At 38.4% G+C, this 18,449-nt stretch overlaps 1 protein-coding gene across 3 annotated transcripts in view; it reads left to right on the forward strand.

Annotated features, from left to right (window-relative positions):
• MAST4 (microtubule associated serine/threonine kinase family member 4) overlaps positions 1–18,449 on the forward strand; it is a 292,655-nt gene that overhangs the window by 77,519 nt on the left and 196,687 nt on the right. For all 3 annotated transcript variants that reach the window (XM_038123723.1, XM_038123724.1, XM_038123725.1), the window contains exon 3: positions 7,280–7,401. In XM_038123723.1, the coding sequence (XP_037979651.1) occupies positions 7,280–7,401 (122 nt within the window). The remainder of the gene's footprint in view (positions 1–7,279; positions 7,402–18,449) is intronic.

Consider the following 18,449-nt stretch of genomic DNA (forward strand, 5'->3'; position numbering starts at 1 on the left):
GTCGTCTCCGCTCACATCACTCCTTGGCGCCGCCTCCTCCTGTTCGGGACACCAGTCCCCCCCAATATTTCACCCCCTGGGGCCGAGGGGTCTCACCATCACTCCTTGGCGCCGCCTCCCCCTAAAATGCAGTCTCTGTATTACAGGAAAGATTCTGCTCATGGCTATACAAGAAAGAGTCCAGCCAAAAGCCACTCTATCATCTCCTCCACCTAGGATTTTTCCTCAGCTTCTCTCCGTCGTTCTTCACTTGCACCGCTCTCTCACCTTTTATATTTCCTCTCATCCGTCTCTCTCCTCCTTCGACTCCCGGAGGATCAGCGTTTGCCAGGTTTCCACCTTCTGCAGAAGGGTTAAAATCACAGTCTCTGCTCGTCTCGAACTCCCACACCGCTCAGCACTCTTCACTGGGCACGGTTCCCATTGCCCCCCCCACTTCTCTTCCTCGGCCAGGCTGGTACTATCAAGTTCAAGATAGCACTGGCATCTCTCTCTCACTCTCTCTCTCCCGAGGAGGGGGGGCTGCCCGCTGCCTCTCTGAGTTCCTCCACCCCTCCGTCTCTGTGGGGAACTCACTCTTATCCAAGCCATCGCCTCCCGTCCTCGGCCCATGGCTCCGGCCTACCTCCCTCGGCCGCGTGGCCTTTTCCCCTCCCCCACCCAGCCCGAAGCTGGGCAGGGGAGGTCTGAACTCTTCCATCCACCGGAACCAAGAGAGAGAGAGGAAGATCCCCTGGGAGCTCTCGCTTTTAACCCCTGTGTTCTCAGAGGCGGATCCATATCCTCAATGGTCAAACCAGGTGCCAATATCCACATCTGGGCACCTATTGGTTTGACCACTACCACCTCCCAAAAACCCACTTCCTCTCAAACCACGACATCCTCCCACCTAAAATTCTTCTCAACTTCTCTCGGTCATTCTTCACTTGCACAGCTTGCATCACACTTGCGCATTTCCTCCTACTTTATTCCTGTCTCTCTTCTCCTTCAGCTCCCGGAGGATCAGCATTTGCAAGGTTTCCATCATCCCACAGAAGGGTTAAAATCACAGTCTCTACTCATCCAGAACTCCCACACTGGCCCTGCCGGGCACTCTTCTCGCCGCCCCCCCTTCTTCTTCTCGGCCAAGCCAGTGCTATCAAATTGGCACGCTCTCTCTCTCTTTCTCTCCTTCCTGAGAAAGGGGGGCTGCCTGATGCCTCTCCAAGTTCTTCCACCCTTCCATCTCTGTAGAGAACTCACTCTTGTCCTACAGGGGCCTTCACCTCCCTTCTCTGCCCAAGGCTCCGGCCTACCTCCCTCCGGCCTCGTGACTTCTCCTCCCCCACCCAGCCCGCAGCTGGGCAGGGGAGGTCTGACCTCTCCATCCACCAGAACCAAGAGAGCGTTACCCTGGGTGTTCCTTGCTTTTAACCCCTGTGTTCTCAGAGGCGTATCCATATTCTCAATGGCCAAACCAGGTGCCAATATTCACATCTGAGCACCTATTGGTTTGACCACCATCTCCCAAAAACTCACTTCCTCTCAAACCACGACAGTAGCTTATGCTCCTAAGGCTCCCCAGAAAGAGGTGTGGAGTTAGCAACCCACTTGAAACTGTGCTTGACAAGCCTGACTTGTCCAGAGTGTAAGTTCTTTAGATAAGATCAGCTACATTTTAAAGTAAAAAAAAGGGAGAAGTATCTAGCTTTCTGTATTTTTAAAAACATATTCTGCACTTATATAACAAGATAATTACTTGAAATAAGTATTTCTTGGCCCTTGCCTTAAAGATTGTCCAGATGGCAAGAAGCTATTTTGAAGACTGCTATTTCACAGCAGCTAACACAAACACATTGATGCTAGCTTCTGGTAACTCTGTGGTACACTGTAATCATATGCACAGCTTTGCTTTGGGCTAATTGTGTCTGTAGCTGCTGACAGCCCAAATTCAGATTCTTCCATTTTAGCAAAGTACATGCCTGTCTTCCGTTTGCAGTAGTGTAATAGAAAATTGCTTCTAGTATTTAAACAAAAAATATTGATATTAAAAATTTTCAAGATGCTTCCTCTGTATTTATTTTTGCATTTTGACTAGTTACAAATCAGACTTTCTAGCAGTGCAATCTACACTGTCCTAAGTACTTTTGTAAAGGTAAAATCTTACTTGGATGCCAAAACATTTTCTTAATAACATGAAATTGGCTAATCATCAGAGACAAAGTTATTTCTAAATTCTAACTAAAAACCAAAGATTGGTAGGTATTAGATTTGAGCTCATTTAGTAATTCTCATCTGTCCTATTATGATATGCATTTGAGATGGACAAAGGAAGGAAAGTTGAACTTCAGCAGTAGGAAATTTTTTTTTATTTAGAATAAAGCAAAGCCTGCCTTTTGTGACTGATTTTTGTGAAAGTGTATGTGGTTTTAGTCTCCTTGTCCTTATACAAGTAATTTTGTCCTTAAACAATATGTCATATAATGAATAGGTGCTTGCTGAACATAACAGAAGTAATAATTAGTGATGATTCTATTTGGACTTCAACAAATATTCATTACAAATGAATCTAGATATACAAGAGGCACGTTCAAGGGTAAGATGCCACTGAACTGCAGTGATGTGTTACCTTTGTTCACCAGCGATGATGTAATACTATTAAATAATGCTAAATTATTGCCATTACATAGTCAACTTAAACCACCCTTCATCAAAATGTGTTTTGATAAATGTGCTGGACCAACAAGGATTGCATTCAGATACGGGAAGTGATGCTGTTAGTTCCCTTTAGGCTGTCCTGATAGTTTCAGGCTCAGGAAGGGAGACAAAGATACCAGCAAAGGTTCTGCAGAGGAAGTGGAGGAAGTCAACAATGACCATTTCGAAATTGAATAGGACAGAAGTAGGGGACCTCTGTCAGTGGATGACTCAATATCAATAGCATATGAAAGCAGTATGAACATTACTACCAGTGTATCAGTGGTCAGGACGCTGGCAGTGTTCTATGCTGTAAATGGGCCAGAATTCTGAATTAAGATGGAAGGGTTGCGGTGGAGTTGAAGCCTTCCTCTCTGTCCCTCATGAATTCCTCATGAACCAGTTCACTTAAAAAGGAAAGCAGCTGCTTGGAGAATTAGGCAGACATGAATGCAGTGTGAAAATAATAATGTATTTCAGCTCAAATTTTTTATGTAATAGTGGCATTGAAATAACTTAATAAGGGGAAACGTGGAAATGTATAAAATCAAGGATTGTCAAAGAAAATGTAAAAGCAGTAAAATGCATACAATTATGAATGAAATTATAGCAAAAAAAAAGTGTAGGAGTGCTATAAAGTCTAGGGAGAGAGGGAGTGGACAGTATGAGGGGATTTTTAACTTAGTTTTTTAAATTATTGTTGGAGGAATTGAGGGAGAGTTGATGATTAACTCACTTTGGGCAGGGACTGTTTTATCATGTGATGATTAAATGCAGTAGGTTAGCTCTGTTCTCAGATAAGAAGTTTATCTGTTACCATCTTTTTCTCTAAGGGCTGGCTAATTTTGCCTCTTTAGAAAGCATATTTCTTGTATGCCATTTCTGTGTTTAAAGGCCTATGTACTATGAAAAGAAGAATTGGAGTTCTAGACAGTCTGCTTGCCTTAATTCCAGTATTTTGTGAAAACTGTGGTATGTTCAAGGCTCCTATTGGGGGTAAAGATGGGAGAAGGGATGATGCCAGCATCACACATGCTCACGATTTCACTGGTAATTTTGATAGTGTTTACTGCCTAATTTATCTTTTCAACAGACACACCCCCAATATTATTTGAAATATTTCTTGATACTATTCGTGCAGGAAAAATAATGAAATATTAAGAGAATTCTTGTAGTGGAGATACTGACTATATAGTTCTGAGTAAATCCACTCTGCTTTCTTATGAGTCAGGCAAAATATTACAGTTCAAGGAAGGGCTTAGTACAAGATTCTGTTTTGTGTAGGATTGCATCTCCTCTAGCCTCTGTATCAAGATATCTTAGACTTTCTTTCAGATGTCTGAGCAAGATAAAGATAGAGTAAAATACAGATTACTGTAAAGGACAAATAGTAAAGGTGGCTGTTAGAATGCCCTGCACATGATGAGGTACAGACAATATTAGCTCTCCATATTTTGGATCTGGTGCACATTTACAACAAAAAGTAAGTACAAGCATTAATAATAACACTTACTTCTCCTATATCTTTCTCCTCCTAGACTGAATTGCCTTGTTATTTTAACCTTTTTGGCTTGTTTTTACTTAAAACAATGTTAATTTGTGTACTAAATGCAAATGATTGCCTTCCATCTTCTTTCTTGGGAAGCTCAAGTGGGATTCATATGAAATGAAAATTACTGCAGTCCGGGAAGGGCATAGTGTCTGATAGTGGATTTTGAGACTGGTTTTAACCCCCTGTGTCCTAGTTCTGGTCAGGACAGAGTTAATTTTCTTTACAGTACCAGGTGTGGTGGTGTGTGCTGTAGTCCTGGCTGCCAGGGAGGCTGAGCTTGCTGGAATGCTGAGCCCAAGAGTTCTGGGCTGCCATGTGCTGTGCTGAGTGGGCAAGGCCAAGACCCAAATGTTAATCATTACCATTCTGTCTCATTGCTGAGGAGGTAAGGGAAAGGGTCTCTTTCTGTTGCTACCAAGAAGAACAGGGTTGCTTTCTGATCGTGGAGAAAGTGTGGTGTGCAGAGGTTCTGTCTGCCACTGTTTTTTGTTGTCCTGGACTCACTAAGCATTTTTGCATGTAAATAACCCTCTCTTTGTGTACATTTTTGTGTTTAGTGTTGTTGCTGTTCATTTTCTTATCTTATTGCTGTTTCCAGTAAATTTCCTTACCTCAATCCTTGATCTCTGCCTTTTATGTGTCCCACTAGAGGGGGAGGGGTGCAGCTTAAAATTTTCTTTTTTACTGGGAAAACTAAGCTTGGGAATACCATTCCTAAACCACAGCACCCTATGAGAAAAGTGCACTTGTTAACCAAAGAGTGATGATACTCCCTAGTTTTAGAACTAACTTTAATAGAATGAACCTTTTCTTGAAAGGATCAGGTGAAGACTTGCTGCTTTTCAAATACTGATTTCTATGAGGATAAAATGCCCTAATATTATGCTACAGTGATGAAGTTGAAAATTATTTAATGTAATTTTCCTTATGGCTTCTAGAGATTATTAATAAGAGTTTCTAACGGAGTTATGCATTTTGTATGCCTACTTGACAAAATAGGTATTGCTGAAGCATTTTGATGATGGCTTGTTTGGAGTTGTCTGGATGTTGCTGGAAGTCTAGAAACCTATGGATCGCAGCACTAGGAAATGCTTGATTTCACCCTTTTTTGAGAACCGCATCTTACAAGTAGACAAGTAGAGTCAAAAAGGAAGGAAAGAAAATGCATAGACCTCTTTTTATGTAGAAAGTATTAAAGAAGTAAAACATACCTATTTGAATGAAAGATTTGTATATCTTAGTTTTTTGCAGTCACTTCCTAATTCTCTTTTTTCTGTCCAGATGAGAAGGAATTAACCTTTTGAGGTGATAGATATAAAGCTCTCTTTGACTGCATATGTCACTGATATATTTGAGGATTGACATAAATGGAATATCAAAGATGTGTATATTGCAATCAACGCCTTAAGCTCTTTATGGCGCCTTTTTAGTTGAGCGTGATAGGAGGCTAGGCAAAAATGGAACAAAAATTTTATAGAAAGAAGCAGAGAGAGCAGATGGGAAATTAATTCAGGTTTTCCAGTTCTGGGAAATGTTATCCTCGATAAATGGGCAAGAAACCGCAGCTTTGTTGTACATTTTTCTTCTACTCTTGGGCAGGCTGTTAGCAAATTGGGTGCCAAAATGTTTATGGGTTCTGCTTTACCAATGTAACAAAGAACAATAGCACATTTGGAAGACTAATTGGAAAGTGTTAAAAGACTATCCTGTGCTGCTGCTTGGGAACTTCTAGCTTTCAAGACAGTCACTTCCCAGAGGCCTCAGCAACTCTCAGTGGATCTACTGTTAAAATAAAATTATGAAGCTGAGGCTTTTGATTTCATAGCAAACCTGTGCCGATTTACCAAGGTACACAGCCTGTGTCAGTGGTCAGGTGCATAGCCACTGCATAGCTGTCTTTGATGACAAGCTTAATGAGGTGGGGTTTAATGATTTCAGGAAACAAATGTTTAGCCCATGTGGTTTGGAGATATTTTTCATTTGATTTGTTCAGTCAAGATCTTGTATTGTGTTTTTAAACTGAGATTTGATTAAAAATAAGATTCTGTATTGTTGCTTTGCATCAATAGCTTGTTGGTCTTCCAAGAGAAGATAGTTGCTTTAGTAATGTGATTGTCTCACTTTTGCATAGTTTGCAGAGATAAGTAAGAAATTAAGGTGGACATATTGCCAAGACCAGTATGTAGCTTGTTTCTTGATAGTGGCTGAAAGTAAGCAGAAATCACCAGTATTGATACATACTTGTCGTCTTACTACAATTCCTTGAATATTCTCCTTGCTCCTTTTTGTAGCTTAGGCTTCATGAGCTGGAGATGTGATCCGCCTCATTAGTACCTGTAGGGAGGCAATTCTGAGTGGTGTCACTCTGTGATGGGGAGTGTGGCCCTGTGACCCTATGTGGCTCTGGGCTCACGGTTTCCTGCCCACAGCGAAGTGATGCCACTGAGCGCAGAGCACAGGCACTGAGAGCCCCATGTGAGCGCTCCTAAAGAATGGCTGGCCTGAACCTTGGTCATCTCCCCTTACTTGGGACTCTCGATAAAGATCCTTGGGAATTTAGTGATATGTATTAGGTAGATTATGAGGAATTCTGGAATAGAAGCAGAATAGTTCTCATACACTAAATTCGTCCACATGGTAAGTGTCTTATTCCAATAAATCTCACTTTGTCCCTCAGACTCAGAATCTTATTCCTTCAAGGGGTAAATAGAGGAATATTTCTTAATATGTTTTTCTTTTTTTCATTTTTGACTAGCTTTCAGCGTTTAAGTTTCATAACTAGTGCTCTAGATATTTGCATCTCTTGTTGCTTTAATATGTTTCTATGTAGGAAAAAGATACAGTTTTGAGAACAGAGAAGTGTATCTGGTGGAAGGATGATGTGACAGACTAGCAAATGAATGGCAGGAATTCTGTTGGAATCAGCTCTGGTCAGGGATGCAGTGAATGATGTTTCACAGTGGCAAGAGTGTTACAGTAAACTGTCCATTGCATTTGCATTGCTCAACTGCAACATCTCATATTTTAACTCGCTCTTTCTGAACTTGACAGGCAAATATTTGCTTCCCAGTGCAACTGGACAGCAGCTGTGGCAACCTATAGAAACCACTAATCTTGTTCGGATGCGCTACCAAACATTTGGACAGTCAGCACCTTCACTCACTGCTAGTTTGGTGAGTAACTTTTTTCAATGCTAGAAATGTACTAAAAAAAATTATCTCTGTGTCTGTTGGTGGGAGGATGGGGATCAAACCAGAGTCTATTTCCAGACCAATCTCTCCTCCTTACGCTGCATTTTTGAAGTACCTAATGCATTCCTACACACAACATTACTTAATATATTGAATGCGGCTGAATAACATTTATGGTAGCAGTAACTCTGAATTGGTTTACTGGATTTTGCATAAAGCCTGAGCTGAATGTTGCATTAATATAGCTGCTTGCATTTAAATGATTTCTTTCCTTAAAAAAAGGCATGCTATAGAAGGCAACTGTCCTTTCTCCTGAGCATTCTTTTCTATCAATGTCTGTTTCCACTTCTGAAAGTACTTAGTCCTTATGAGGACACAGATGTGTGAAGCAGGAGTTTAATGAAGTCTTTTGGATAAAAGTACAAGGGAAGAGAAAGGGGCAGAAATGCATCATACACTTGACGTTTCAGCTTTTTGTTTTCAAGCATCTGTTTCACTGCTTTGTGTTTCTGTATATTAATATCTTAAGAAGTGTTGAAATTTAATGCATTGCCCTGTGTAGCCTGTACTTTTCTTCAAAGAGTTGTGGTGATATGCTGCTTGTATAAAGAAAGAAAAAAATGTATTAATGCTTTGCCTCCCCCATCTCTTGCCTTTAGCTGGTCATCAAAACTTTGTTGATTCATATCTACTTTCTAGGGGAAGCTTATTTTGTGATTTGTTTTGGATTTTTTTAAACATAGCATTCAGGTTGAAGGCAGCTATGGTCAGCCACTGTTGAAGAGATATCACCATGACTCTTTTTCATATGATATTGATAGGTTGATGGCTGTTCTCTCCATGAGCTGTCTGAAGTAGTATTTCACTTCAAGTGTAACAAATCTTCGCTTATAAATCTAATCCTGGCTTCTGCTTGGTGGTAGTGGTGCTGTTTATGGCTCTTTAGGGCAGATATAGCTTTTTGGACTCCACACTTACTGCAAACACTTAATTCTATTGGAAGTTCTGTGCTTTGAACCCTAATATTTTATTATTAAATGTCAACTATGAATTTTGTTAATTGTGAATGAAGTATTTGGATTATGTATAATTGAAATGAAAAAGAAAGTAGATGAATGGTCAGAAATTAATTTAAATTGCATTAAACCCACATTTTTTTCTTCTGTTCTGTATTTGGGAATAAAAAAATTATTTCTTCCAAAATAACTGAATTTAAAAAGGACTGTGTTGCTGTTTGATGGTCTGTTTCTATCTGCATGACTATTAGGGGGCATGCTGCTAGCAATATTGTGTTTTTGTTTTGCTGTGATGCCTAAGCTAGAGGAAGATGCAGCACCATTTCATCAATAAGTACTTTAAATGGTCATAAAACAATAGACAAATGAAAAATGCAGTGAGCCTTGCTTCCTTAAGGCCCTTTAACTCATCACCTGCATAGTTTTATGGCATATCTGTCTGCCACAGACTTCTTCCTTCCTGTCTCTCCACATCTTTTATCTGTGCCTGACTGCAGTTTCTTTCATGCTGATGCAAAAGCAGGCAAGAACCATCTAAGCAGATCTGAGCAGATTGTGCACAGGGTTCTCAGAAGTGTTTATTTCTTATCTGGAACTGCTGATGATCAAACTTGCCTCCTAAAGAGGTTAATGTTAGTGTCGCATAGGCAGAGCTCTTCTCAAGCCTCCTTTGACAAATATTTTTCTGTCAGGCTTTTGAAGGACTTTGGTCTTCGCTTAAAAGGGGCCATAAGTTAGGGATCACTCCCTCTCCTTGTGTACTTTTGTTTTACCCTTGATTCCATGATTTGGTAGAGTTGAATTTGGGAGGCTTATTGTTAGATTCTAGTAATTTGATCTTTTACTTTTAATTGTGCTTAGGAGAGAGTTTACTCTTATGTAGAAGAGATTTCTATGAAGAATTTTCATGCAGCTGGTCACAGTCTGAGTTGAAATTACTTTAAATGTATTGTCTCGCTCATCTGAAAAATAATTAACCTGTTATTAGTTCTTTTACTAGAACTGGTCATTCTCACTTGGGTTGATACTCAGCTGATATGGATCTGACTGAGTAATGATTATGAGCCAATATAGACAAGAATGACAAGTGAACAGGTGAAAGATACATGCTAGTGTTTAGTGCAATTGCAAACAGGGTACAAAAACCCTGTAATTTTTTTTCTTGTTTTGTCAATAATGTGTTAAAAATTCACAAAATCCTCACACTGGTTCAGAGGTGTAAAACCTTTCAGTGGGAAATGATAGATTTTTTTTTTACAGAATATTGATTAAAAATGGGCTGCAGGTGTTGCTTTAGGTAGAGTTCAATAGCTGTGCATGATTCACTCCTGTAGTAGAGGCAGTTGGACTATAAATTAAAAATACAATTTCTGTGTAGACCCACAGAGCTGGATTAAAGATGTATTGGAGAAGGCTGATTTTGTGATGAGTGGGTAGTGTATTGGATTTGATGTGGACCCTTAATTCACAGAATCACAGAATCATCTGAGTTGGAATTGACCCAAAAGGATCTTAAAAGTCTAGCTCTTGGCCCTGCAGAGAACAACCCCATAAATCACACCATGTGCCTGTGAGCATTGTCCAAATGTTTCTTGAACTCTGTCAGGCTGGTGCTGTCACCACTTCCCTGGGGAGCCTGTTCCAGTGCCCAGCCATTCTCTGGGTGAAGAAACTTTTCCTAATGTCCAATGTAAACCTCCCCTGACACAACTTCAGGCCATTCTCTTGGGTTCAGTCACTGGGTGACAGAGATAAGAGATCAGTGCCTGCCCCTCCTCTTCCCCTGATGAGGAAGTTGTGACTGCAATGGGGTCTCCCCTCAGTTCAGAGGCAGCTAAGTCACAGTTGTGCTGCTCTTCAGTTTCTGTCAGGAGCATTTCGAACTGTCCATGACAGACTGATTCTCTGGTGGTGAAACAGACAATGGGAGTCTGCACAGAGAATTAGTGTGGACTTAAAAACATTAACAAAATGATGTGGAATGTCTTCAATGCTGAATAGAAAGGGGAAGCTGAGTTGAGGAGTGGTTCTGCTTTAGGACGTTTTTATGGGTCGTGTTGGTCTGGTCGGTCTCTTCCTCTCCACGGTCAGTAATAGTTGCTCCTGGAAGGCCATTCGGTGTGCATCTCAATGCTGAGTTTTACAGGAGTGTGGGAAAACTGCGGTAGAGCTAGTTTATCTCACTCATTGCACTGTAGGCTGTCAGTCATTCACTCGACTTCAGGCATCTTTTCAGGGTAGGATGGATTGGGAGTTAATGTGAAGTTGCTCCCTCATTCAGTGTCCAAAGTTTAGGGGTCATCCTCCTGTTCCCTATGAGTACTCTGCCATTCCGTAAGTATTTTCAAATATCATTTGTAAACTTACAAATGATATTTGAAAATAAAACTTACAAAACAAAGTTTTGACTTTTCCATTCATTACTGTGAGAAGAATTTTTTGGAAAATGCTTCAAAATAAATTGAAGTAAAGGCAATTTTGTTAAGTTCTCATTGTGATAAGCTGATATGCTTAAACTTATGGTAACAAGTCTGAAATTGAGCAATTAATTACTGTTTTATAGGCACGAAGGTATTTTGTGGGACACAGATTGAATGAAGTTCTTGATTTTAACATTTTCTAGTTAGCTTCATATATAAAAACAATGGAAACCTAAACACAAAGTGTCTCTATAATACATAATGATAAATGTGTAGATGAAAGGAAATTAATTTGCATAAATTAATTGGGAATTTTTTTTTCAGATTTGGCTTTGTCATGGTTTACTGTAAACTCCTGTTACAGGTTTTATTGATTTATTGCTTGTTTGGCTGTATGGTGGATTTTTTCCTAATTAAAAAAATGCTTTAAGGAGCAGGAAGTCTTTCATTTTGTTTATCTGAATTATATAAATAAAAAAAATCCCTGTGCCACAAGAAATGTTTCTCACAGTCCAGAGAGCTTTCTGAGAGAGTGTATTTCATGAGTACTTTATGGTAACTTCTCTATGGAGTATTCACGTAATAAAAATACACTATTACAAAGATCCTCAAATGAAGCATGTAGATTGTAATACACTTGGCTTTTAAATTCAGTCAAGATTGGATGTGTGATTTCATCTTTATGGCAAGTATTGAGCTTAGGTTGGCTATTCCTTCTGTTGTGTTAGATGAGTATACAGCATGAAGTAGATTAGATTCTGAAAAGCATATGGTTTCTTCATGGAAGATGCCAATGAAATGACTGTTAGTTTAATAATAGATCATCTTTTAGTACTTGGGAAATAATTTCTAGTAACATCAAAACTAGAAAAGCAGTAAAACTGGCCTTTGTGAATGGCTTATGCCCTTTCCTACCAAGCAGTGAAGGGATCTTTCCAGTTTTGTCTAGCTATGACTGGAAACACTTGCTACTTTTTAGCATACTACTCACTTTATATTTTAAAGGATTTACCTCTTGATTTCTTCCCCCTCCAAACCAGGCATCCCCCTGCAAACTGTCTTCCCCAAAACAACAGAAGACTGAATTTGCAAACATCTGTACTTTGGTTGCTTTTTATTGCCATTTTATCAGTGTTAATTTGTAAGAATGGTCTTATGGAAGCTGGAGGGGACTAATTATATAAATTACTTGTTTATAAGTTGGAGTGCTGAAAGGAAAAAACATAAGAAATGTTCAATGTCTATGAAAAACAGTTCTACTTCTTCAGAAAGAGCTTTGCTTCTTCCTCTCTTTTAAATAGTATAATACTGAAAATGAGTAAGTGTGTCTTTGTTAAATATGCCATTAACTTCAGCTAAATTGACATAATGTTGACAGTTATTATGGGAACTGTTTCAAAACTAATTATGCTAATTAGAACTTAACTACCAATAATTGCATGTATTCAAACAGCACACCAACACCCTTTTGTGTGTTTTATTCCCCAGATGTAAGACAGCCATTTTGTTGTTTGAGAAGATGCAAAATTACTGCATAGATAATAAATGATAGTGAACAAATAAAATACATTCTTTAGAAGCACTAATTGGTTAGATAAGTGAATGACAGTATCAACTGCGCTTAAGTAATTCATGTAATCTAAAAAAGGCTTTTATTTAAATGTTTAATTTTGGAATTGTAGGAAATTTTTCAAATCACTAATTGTCTATGTTCAGTTTTATATAATGAATATCAGGTGTAGCTGAACTTATTTTTGAGTAAACTTCCTTGAAAGTAAAAGGAAACTCCATCTGAAACTTGGGTTTCTTTAAGTTTTAGTTCTTCCTGTCCAGGGATTCAGGTTTTCAATGCTTGGATGTGAGTAGGTAATTAATACTCTGACAGTTAATGCAGCGCAAGTACAAGGATGGCACTTGTGAGAGGCACAAAAACTCTATAATAGAAATTGCCAAAGTAGCTAATCTTGGTTTGTTATCTCTAATCGCCCCAAAATAGTTAGCTAGACTTCAGGAACACAGAGTCTGAACTGAGGAAACAGCTTGAATGCTAAACCACTGTATAAAGTTGAAAACCGTGTTCTTATTTAACTTAAAATAAGCTTAACATTGAAGAGTAATTACTGAAAATCTTTTTAAAATGTGAGGTTTTTATTCCTATGAAATGCTAAAATTGTCAAGTAATGATAGCATGTTTTCTGTGCTTCAATTGCTTCTAAGACTAGAGAGCTGTTCTCCCTTGTGTATTTTATTCCATTTATTCCTTACCCATGAATGTGCATTTGCTTTCATATTTCTTTGTCTGTATTTTCCTTTTAACAAATACTTAATTGCAGTTCTAATCCAGTAGATAGATCCAATTTAGTAGTAGCAAGAGGGAGGTGAACATGCATCTTCATAGACATAACAATATGCATACAACAAAAGGCCAGAGTAGACCTGGTCCAGAGCTATAAAACTATAATACTTTGACGAGCTGATGCAAGACATTGGTGACTGGGTATTCTCTTCCATAAATACAAACATATCTCTACTTGGCTCTATCATTGTTTTCAAAATAGTCACGGTGTTCTTGAATTTAAAACAAAACTGTAGATTCAGCTGCTTGACAGAATTCTAGATACTGAATCCTTTCCTATGTCATCTGGTTAAAACTAGTGGCTTTATTAATTCTTATACTTTTCTTGCTCGTTCTTGAGTGTGGATAAAATACAGATGTGGTGACAGCTGGGGTTAAGATTTCTCCCAGAGAGAGCTTGTGATTTCACAGAATTGGGAATACAGCTTATGCTGCAAATTATCATTAGTTAAAGAATAATGGGGAAAGTAGGTAAAATAATAATCTCTCAGAGAAGACTAACCTAGGTTAAAAAGTCCTGTGAGCATATGCAGTGTATTTTTCAAAAATACCCCCTTTGTGGTGGTCACTTCCCATCAGCCTTAGTTAACTTCCAGCTGTCAGGATGTACTGAGCACGAGAGAGAACTGAAAGGAGATATTGCACAGTTCATTAGAAGTGAGTGTAGGTATAACCCTCTTCTGTATCCTGTTAATGGTACAGAATGAGTAGAGAACAAATACATGTAGGAGCTAAGCAATACATCCCTGTTTTGCATGAGTACCATGCTTCTGTTTTCCAGATGTCCCATATAATAGTCTTCTTCCTTTGTGAGAGACTGAATGGTGAAAAGGCTCACTGGGACCAGTTTCTAGTTTTAGATAATCAAGAATCTAGGGCCGTTAAAATGTTTGTCGGCTGAGGATGTCTTTGTTCTTCTAGTGTAGGACCCACACAGCTGAGATCAGTAAGCTAGGTTAAATATAGTGCATCACCTCTGGAACTGAAGCGTCTGACTGTGTGTTAGTAGTGGCTCTGAATAAGGGTTTGTTCTTGTCTGCTGTAATATTTGAGTCATCTGTGTGTGGTGTTAGTGATGGTTATCTTAAAATGTCATCTAGAATTGTGTTGCCAGTATCACTTAGAAAGTGGGAAAAGTGAGAAGTGTTACCAAAGTGAGGCTGTGAGCTTTTCACCGAGGTAGAATTGGCCACATGAGAGACAAAGAAGTAGTGGTGTTTTGCAGTAAACTAAATGACGAGAAGAAATCAATGTGTAATCATTTATAGTGTTTGAAGTTCAGATGCCTTTCTGGGAATAAAACTTTCTTGGCTTGTTGTTGGACTTGGAGGATAACTGCGTAAAATGACAATCTGTGATTAACGATAAAACTCAAGGATATAGTAAACTTCTTTGGCCTTAGATCAAAAGGTTCTGCAACTCCTTAGAAGATTTATAGGTGTGGAAATGGAAGGGGGATAAAGAGGTCGGAAAGGACATGAAGAGCAGGAAGAAACTGGTAAAATGACTGACATTTGGAAGGATTGAGGAAAATTTAACCATAATGCTGTCTCCTGTTCCATGCTGTCTTCTGTTCCCTCTGGTCACAAGAAGCAGACTATTGTGAATTCGTTGTCTGTCAGTTAGCATATTAATTGAAACACTGATACATCCACAGTTTGTAACATTTGATGAGAAAGTAGTAAACAACAAGTTGCAAGGAGATCTTCCTTTGCTTGTGGAGTTGTGTGCTCATGTGTGAGTCTAATTTGGTTGGTCCGATTTCCAGTCTCAGAAGTACGTAATGGAAGTTTAAACTAATTTCAATCACAGCTCTGTCTTTAAAATAAATTGAGATAAAATGGGCATGGGGAATAATGTGATGAATATAAGAAAGCTGCTGTGTCTATACTTCTGTCTGCATTCAGGATCTGAAGTGAGAGGTGTTGGTAACCTCAAAGTGAGAGTTCCCTGTGTGGTGTGGGTGAGTGTAGTAGGTTAGGGTGTGGTTTGGTGTTCTTATAAGGCAATTATAGTGTCTTTGACTGTTCTTAGCAGTCTTAGGAATTTCGTACTCATGCATAATTAGAATAGGTTGATTAATTAAAAATAATAATAATAATAATAAAAAAATTAAAAATTAAAAATGGGGTGGAGGACAAGATACTGTTCCACTGACCTGAATCTTAATAGCGATACTCTATATTGTTAAGAAAGTTAATTTTTAGCTTTGTAAAAACTTTATTCCTAGTGCTGTTATTGCTATAAAACTTGATCACTGTTTTGGCAGTTTCAGTTGACAGAAATGACAAAAATACGAAAATTCTTTGAACTTCCTAGTAAAGGCCTAAAATGATGGGATTGTTTGGAAGCTGATGAAACAAATTCCTTTCTGCTCTTTTTTTTTTTTTTTTTTTTTTTTTTTCTGTGGGGCAGCATCCCTGTGTTAAAGGATAGTGAAATAGGACACAATTATAAATTGGTGAAGTAACGTTTTTATTTTCCTTCCTGTAAGCTGACATGTTCTCATGCCTGTGGTACTTGTAAAGTGACTGTAATGTAGCAGAGGATGGAAGCAGACAGTTTGGAAACAATATTGCTCATTCCTCAAGCTTAAGTACTCCCATGGTTCTCATGATAGCTGTAAGTCTCAAAACAAAGAGACTCAAACTGAGTTGAATGACGCTGCTGACTTACAGGCACTGGGGGAGGGTGGGGAAATGTAGTTTTCCCCAAATCTCTGGTGGGAATGAACATTCCTCCACATTTATTTATTTATTTAGTTTTTTTTTTAAAGTTACACAAAGCAAAGGTATCTAGTAGGATTTTTTTGAACGCACAACAGAGTACTTTTGTGTTGGATGATGCATTGCTACTTCTGATCTCTTACAATTTTAGATTTAAAAGCAACTGCTGTTTTACTGACCTGAAACTTTAAGTGGGTTGACCACCAAAGTTGGCTTTGACACATGCTGCTGGGTATTTGTAACTCTGGTTTTTAGTCAGACTTTCTTGTACATTCATATGAAACCAGATATGTTGCTGTAAAATGAACTTCTGTCCTGTGGAGGCACATGGGAATGTGGACTTAGATATTTTTTACCATTTCTTACCTGTTAGTATTCTTGCAGTCTCTCCGTTGTTCTGATAAATGGTGCTTTTAAATTGTTCTGGCTTTGCTGGTGTGATGCGGTCATCATGTTTGCTTACCTCTTTTATACCCTGCCACAATGGACTGATGATTTTTAGCATCAACTCTGTTGTCACCTCAGTAAAGCTAGAAAGTATTGTCTGCTTTTTTTTTCTTTTATCACAGTACGCCCACTTGTGGTGCATGTCTGTATCCAATTCTATCAGATTTTTAATGAAGTCATGGTGCAGTAAGATCATTCCATCTATTAAGAATTTTCTTTCATGGTGTTGTGGAAATTAAGAAACTAGGTAAGTGCTCAAGTTGACCCAATGTTACTTGAGTAAAAGATACAATAATCAGCAGGAGATTGGTTAACTGCTACTCTCTCATGGATGCATTTAACCTCTTGATCATTGCAGAATAGCTGCCATTATGTGGTATAATGGAAGATACTCAGTATTTGGTCAGTTAAATTCAGAAATGATGGTTGGCTTTGTAAGCATGGAATAATTTCCTAGTAATAATATGCACTTGGCCGATCACAGATTCCTTTTGTTGTCTGTTGAGCTGTCTATTTGTGAGAGGATGAAGGTGGTAAGAAACAAAGTTGAATTATGAGATTGCCTGCTGTAAATGAGGGAGAAAAAATCAAGTCAAGTAAGAGAACTAGCCTACAGTGAAGTTGGATCTCAGTGCATTTCATTATTATGACAATTTTTCTTTCCAGTAAAAGCATATCCTGAACAAACATTCCTAGCATGAAGTTGCTTTTCCAGAAAGTTGTAACTGTGAATAAATCTTTTTGGTATGCTTGTTATATGTCCTCTGCCTATTAAATATGGGATTGCAACTAGTAATCATTAGGAGAATGTTCCCTTTTATTCCAGACTTCCTTACTTTGCTGATTTGTAATGGAACTTCTGTCCATAGGGTGTCAAGACTTCAACAAGGTATTTTCTGAATTAATTTGAATGTTGAAAGGCTTAATATTGCTCTCTAATGAAGGAAAGTGTTTTTGTGAAGCAGCTGGACCATGTATAGTCCAGTATAGTGGAAAGTATTGAATCTTATAGTGGAAGAAACAGCCAAAACACATTAAGAAAGATTATGTGTCCTTAAGAGAAAGTACATTAATATATTATCTCATTGAGAAAACACTTGCATTGCAAGTGTTGAGATTAAATGCTTCTAAAAATGAAAATGGGACATCAAAATAAAGGAGACTAGATGCATCATTGTTCAGAGTGATCTCAAACAAGAACTTAAACCTTGCAAAATTTTGGTTGAAGTGGAGCTTGCCTACTACTGATTTCACTTGAGAGTCAAACTTCTAAATGTCTGACAGGGATTATTCTGAATGCAATTGCTATTACTATTTTGCCATGAGATTTTTTTAAAGAATTTGGTTCCTTTTCCATTTACAGGATGTGAAATATTCCACTGAGCAGATTGTTAGAAAAGCCTCAACTCAGAGGGGTTTTTATTTGCTCTCTGAAAACATAGCTATATGTGTGGCACTTCAAATTCTAAGATTAAAAATGGCATAGCTTCTGTATGTTTGATGTTACACTTATTTTGGGGAGATACTGAGGCAAATAGTTCAGCAACTTTTGAAAAAAAAGGAGAACATGATATATGTATTTCAGTTCTTGTTGAAAGGAGACCCATGAGAGATTCAGACTGTACTCACGATGTGCCTGTCTTTTCAGAAAGAAATTTCTTTTATGTTATTGTGTAATTATGGAAGATGTAGAGAATTGCAGGGTTGACTGCCTTTTTTAGATTGATGATCTAGCTATGCCTTTTGATGGAGTAAGAAACACAGTATTTGATGGAAAAGGCAAAATGGATGAAGCTGGCCTATCTGTTGTGAACCATCTTCTTGTATATGTTCTGTCCCTGAAAGAAGAATTTATTAACTTCTTTAAGTAACTTGTTTGAAAAATTGGTTTTCTTCTGCAACAGATTTTTTTTTGGGTAATATTTTCATGAGGGATTGATTACATAAGGTAACAAATTAGCCCCTCCGAATGAGTGGTGAAGCCAGAGACAAGTAGGTGCAAGTAGAATTTTGTCCGGCAGGTGGCGAGAGGACCCGGTGTGTATCTGCTCTCTCCATGGAATGT

The sequence above is a fragment of the Motacilla alba genome, chromosome Z, assembly GCF_015832195.1.
Source record: "Motacilla alba alba isolate MOTALB_02 chromosome Z, Motacilla_alba_V1.0_pri, whole genome shotgun sequence".
Taxonomy (NCBI): domain Eukaryota; kingdom Metazoa; phylum Chordata; class Aves; order Passeriformes; family Motacillidae; genus Motacilla; species Motacilla alba.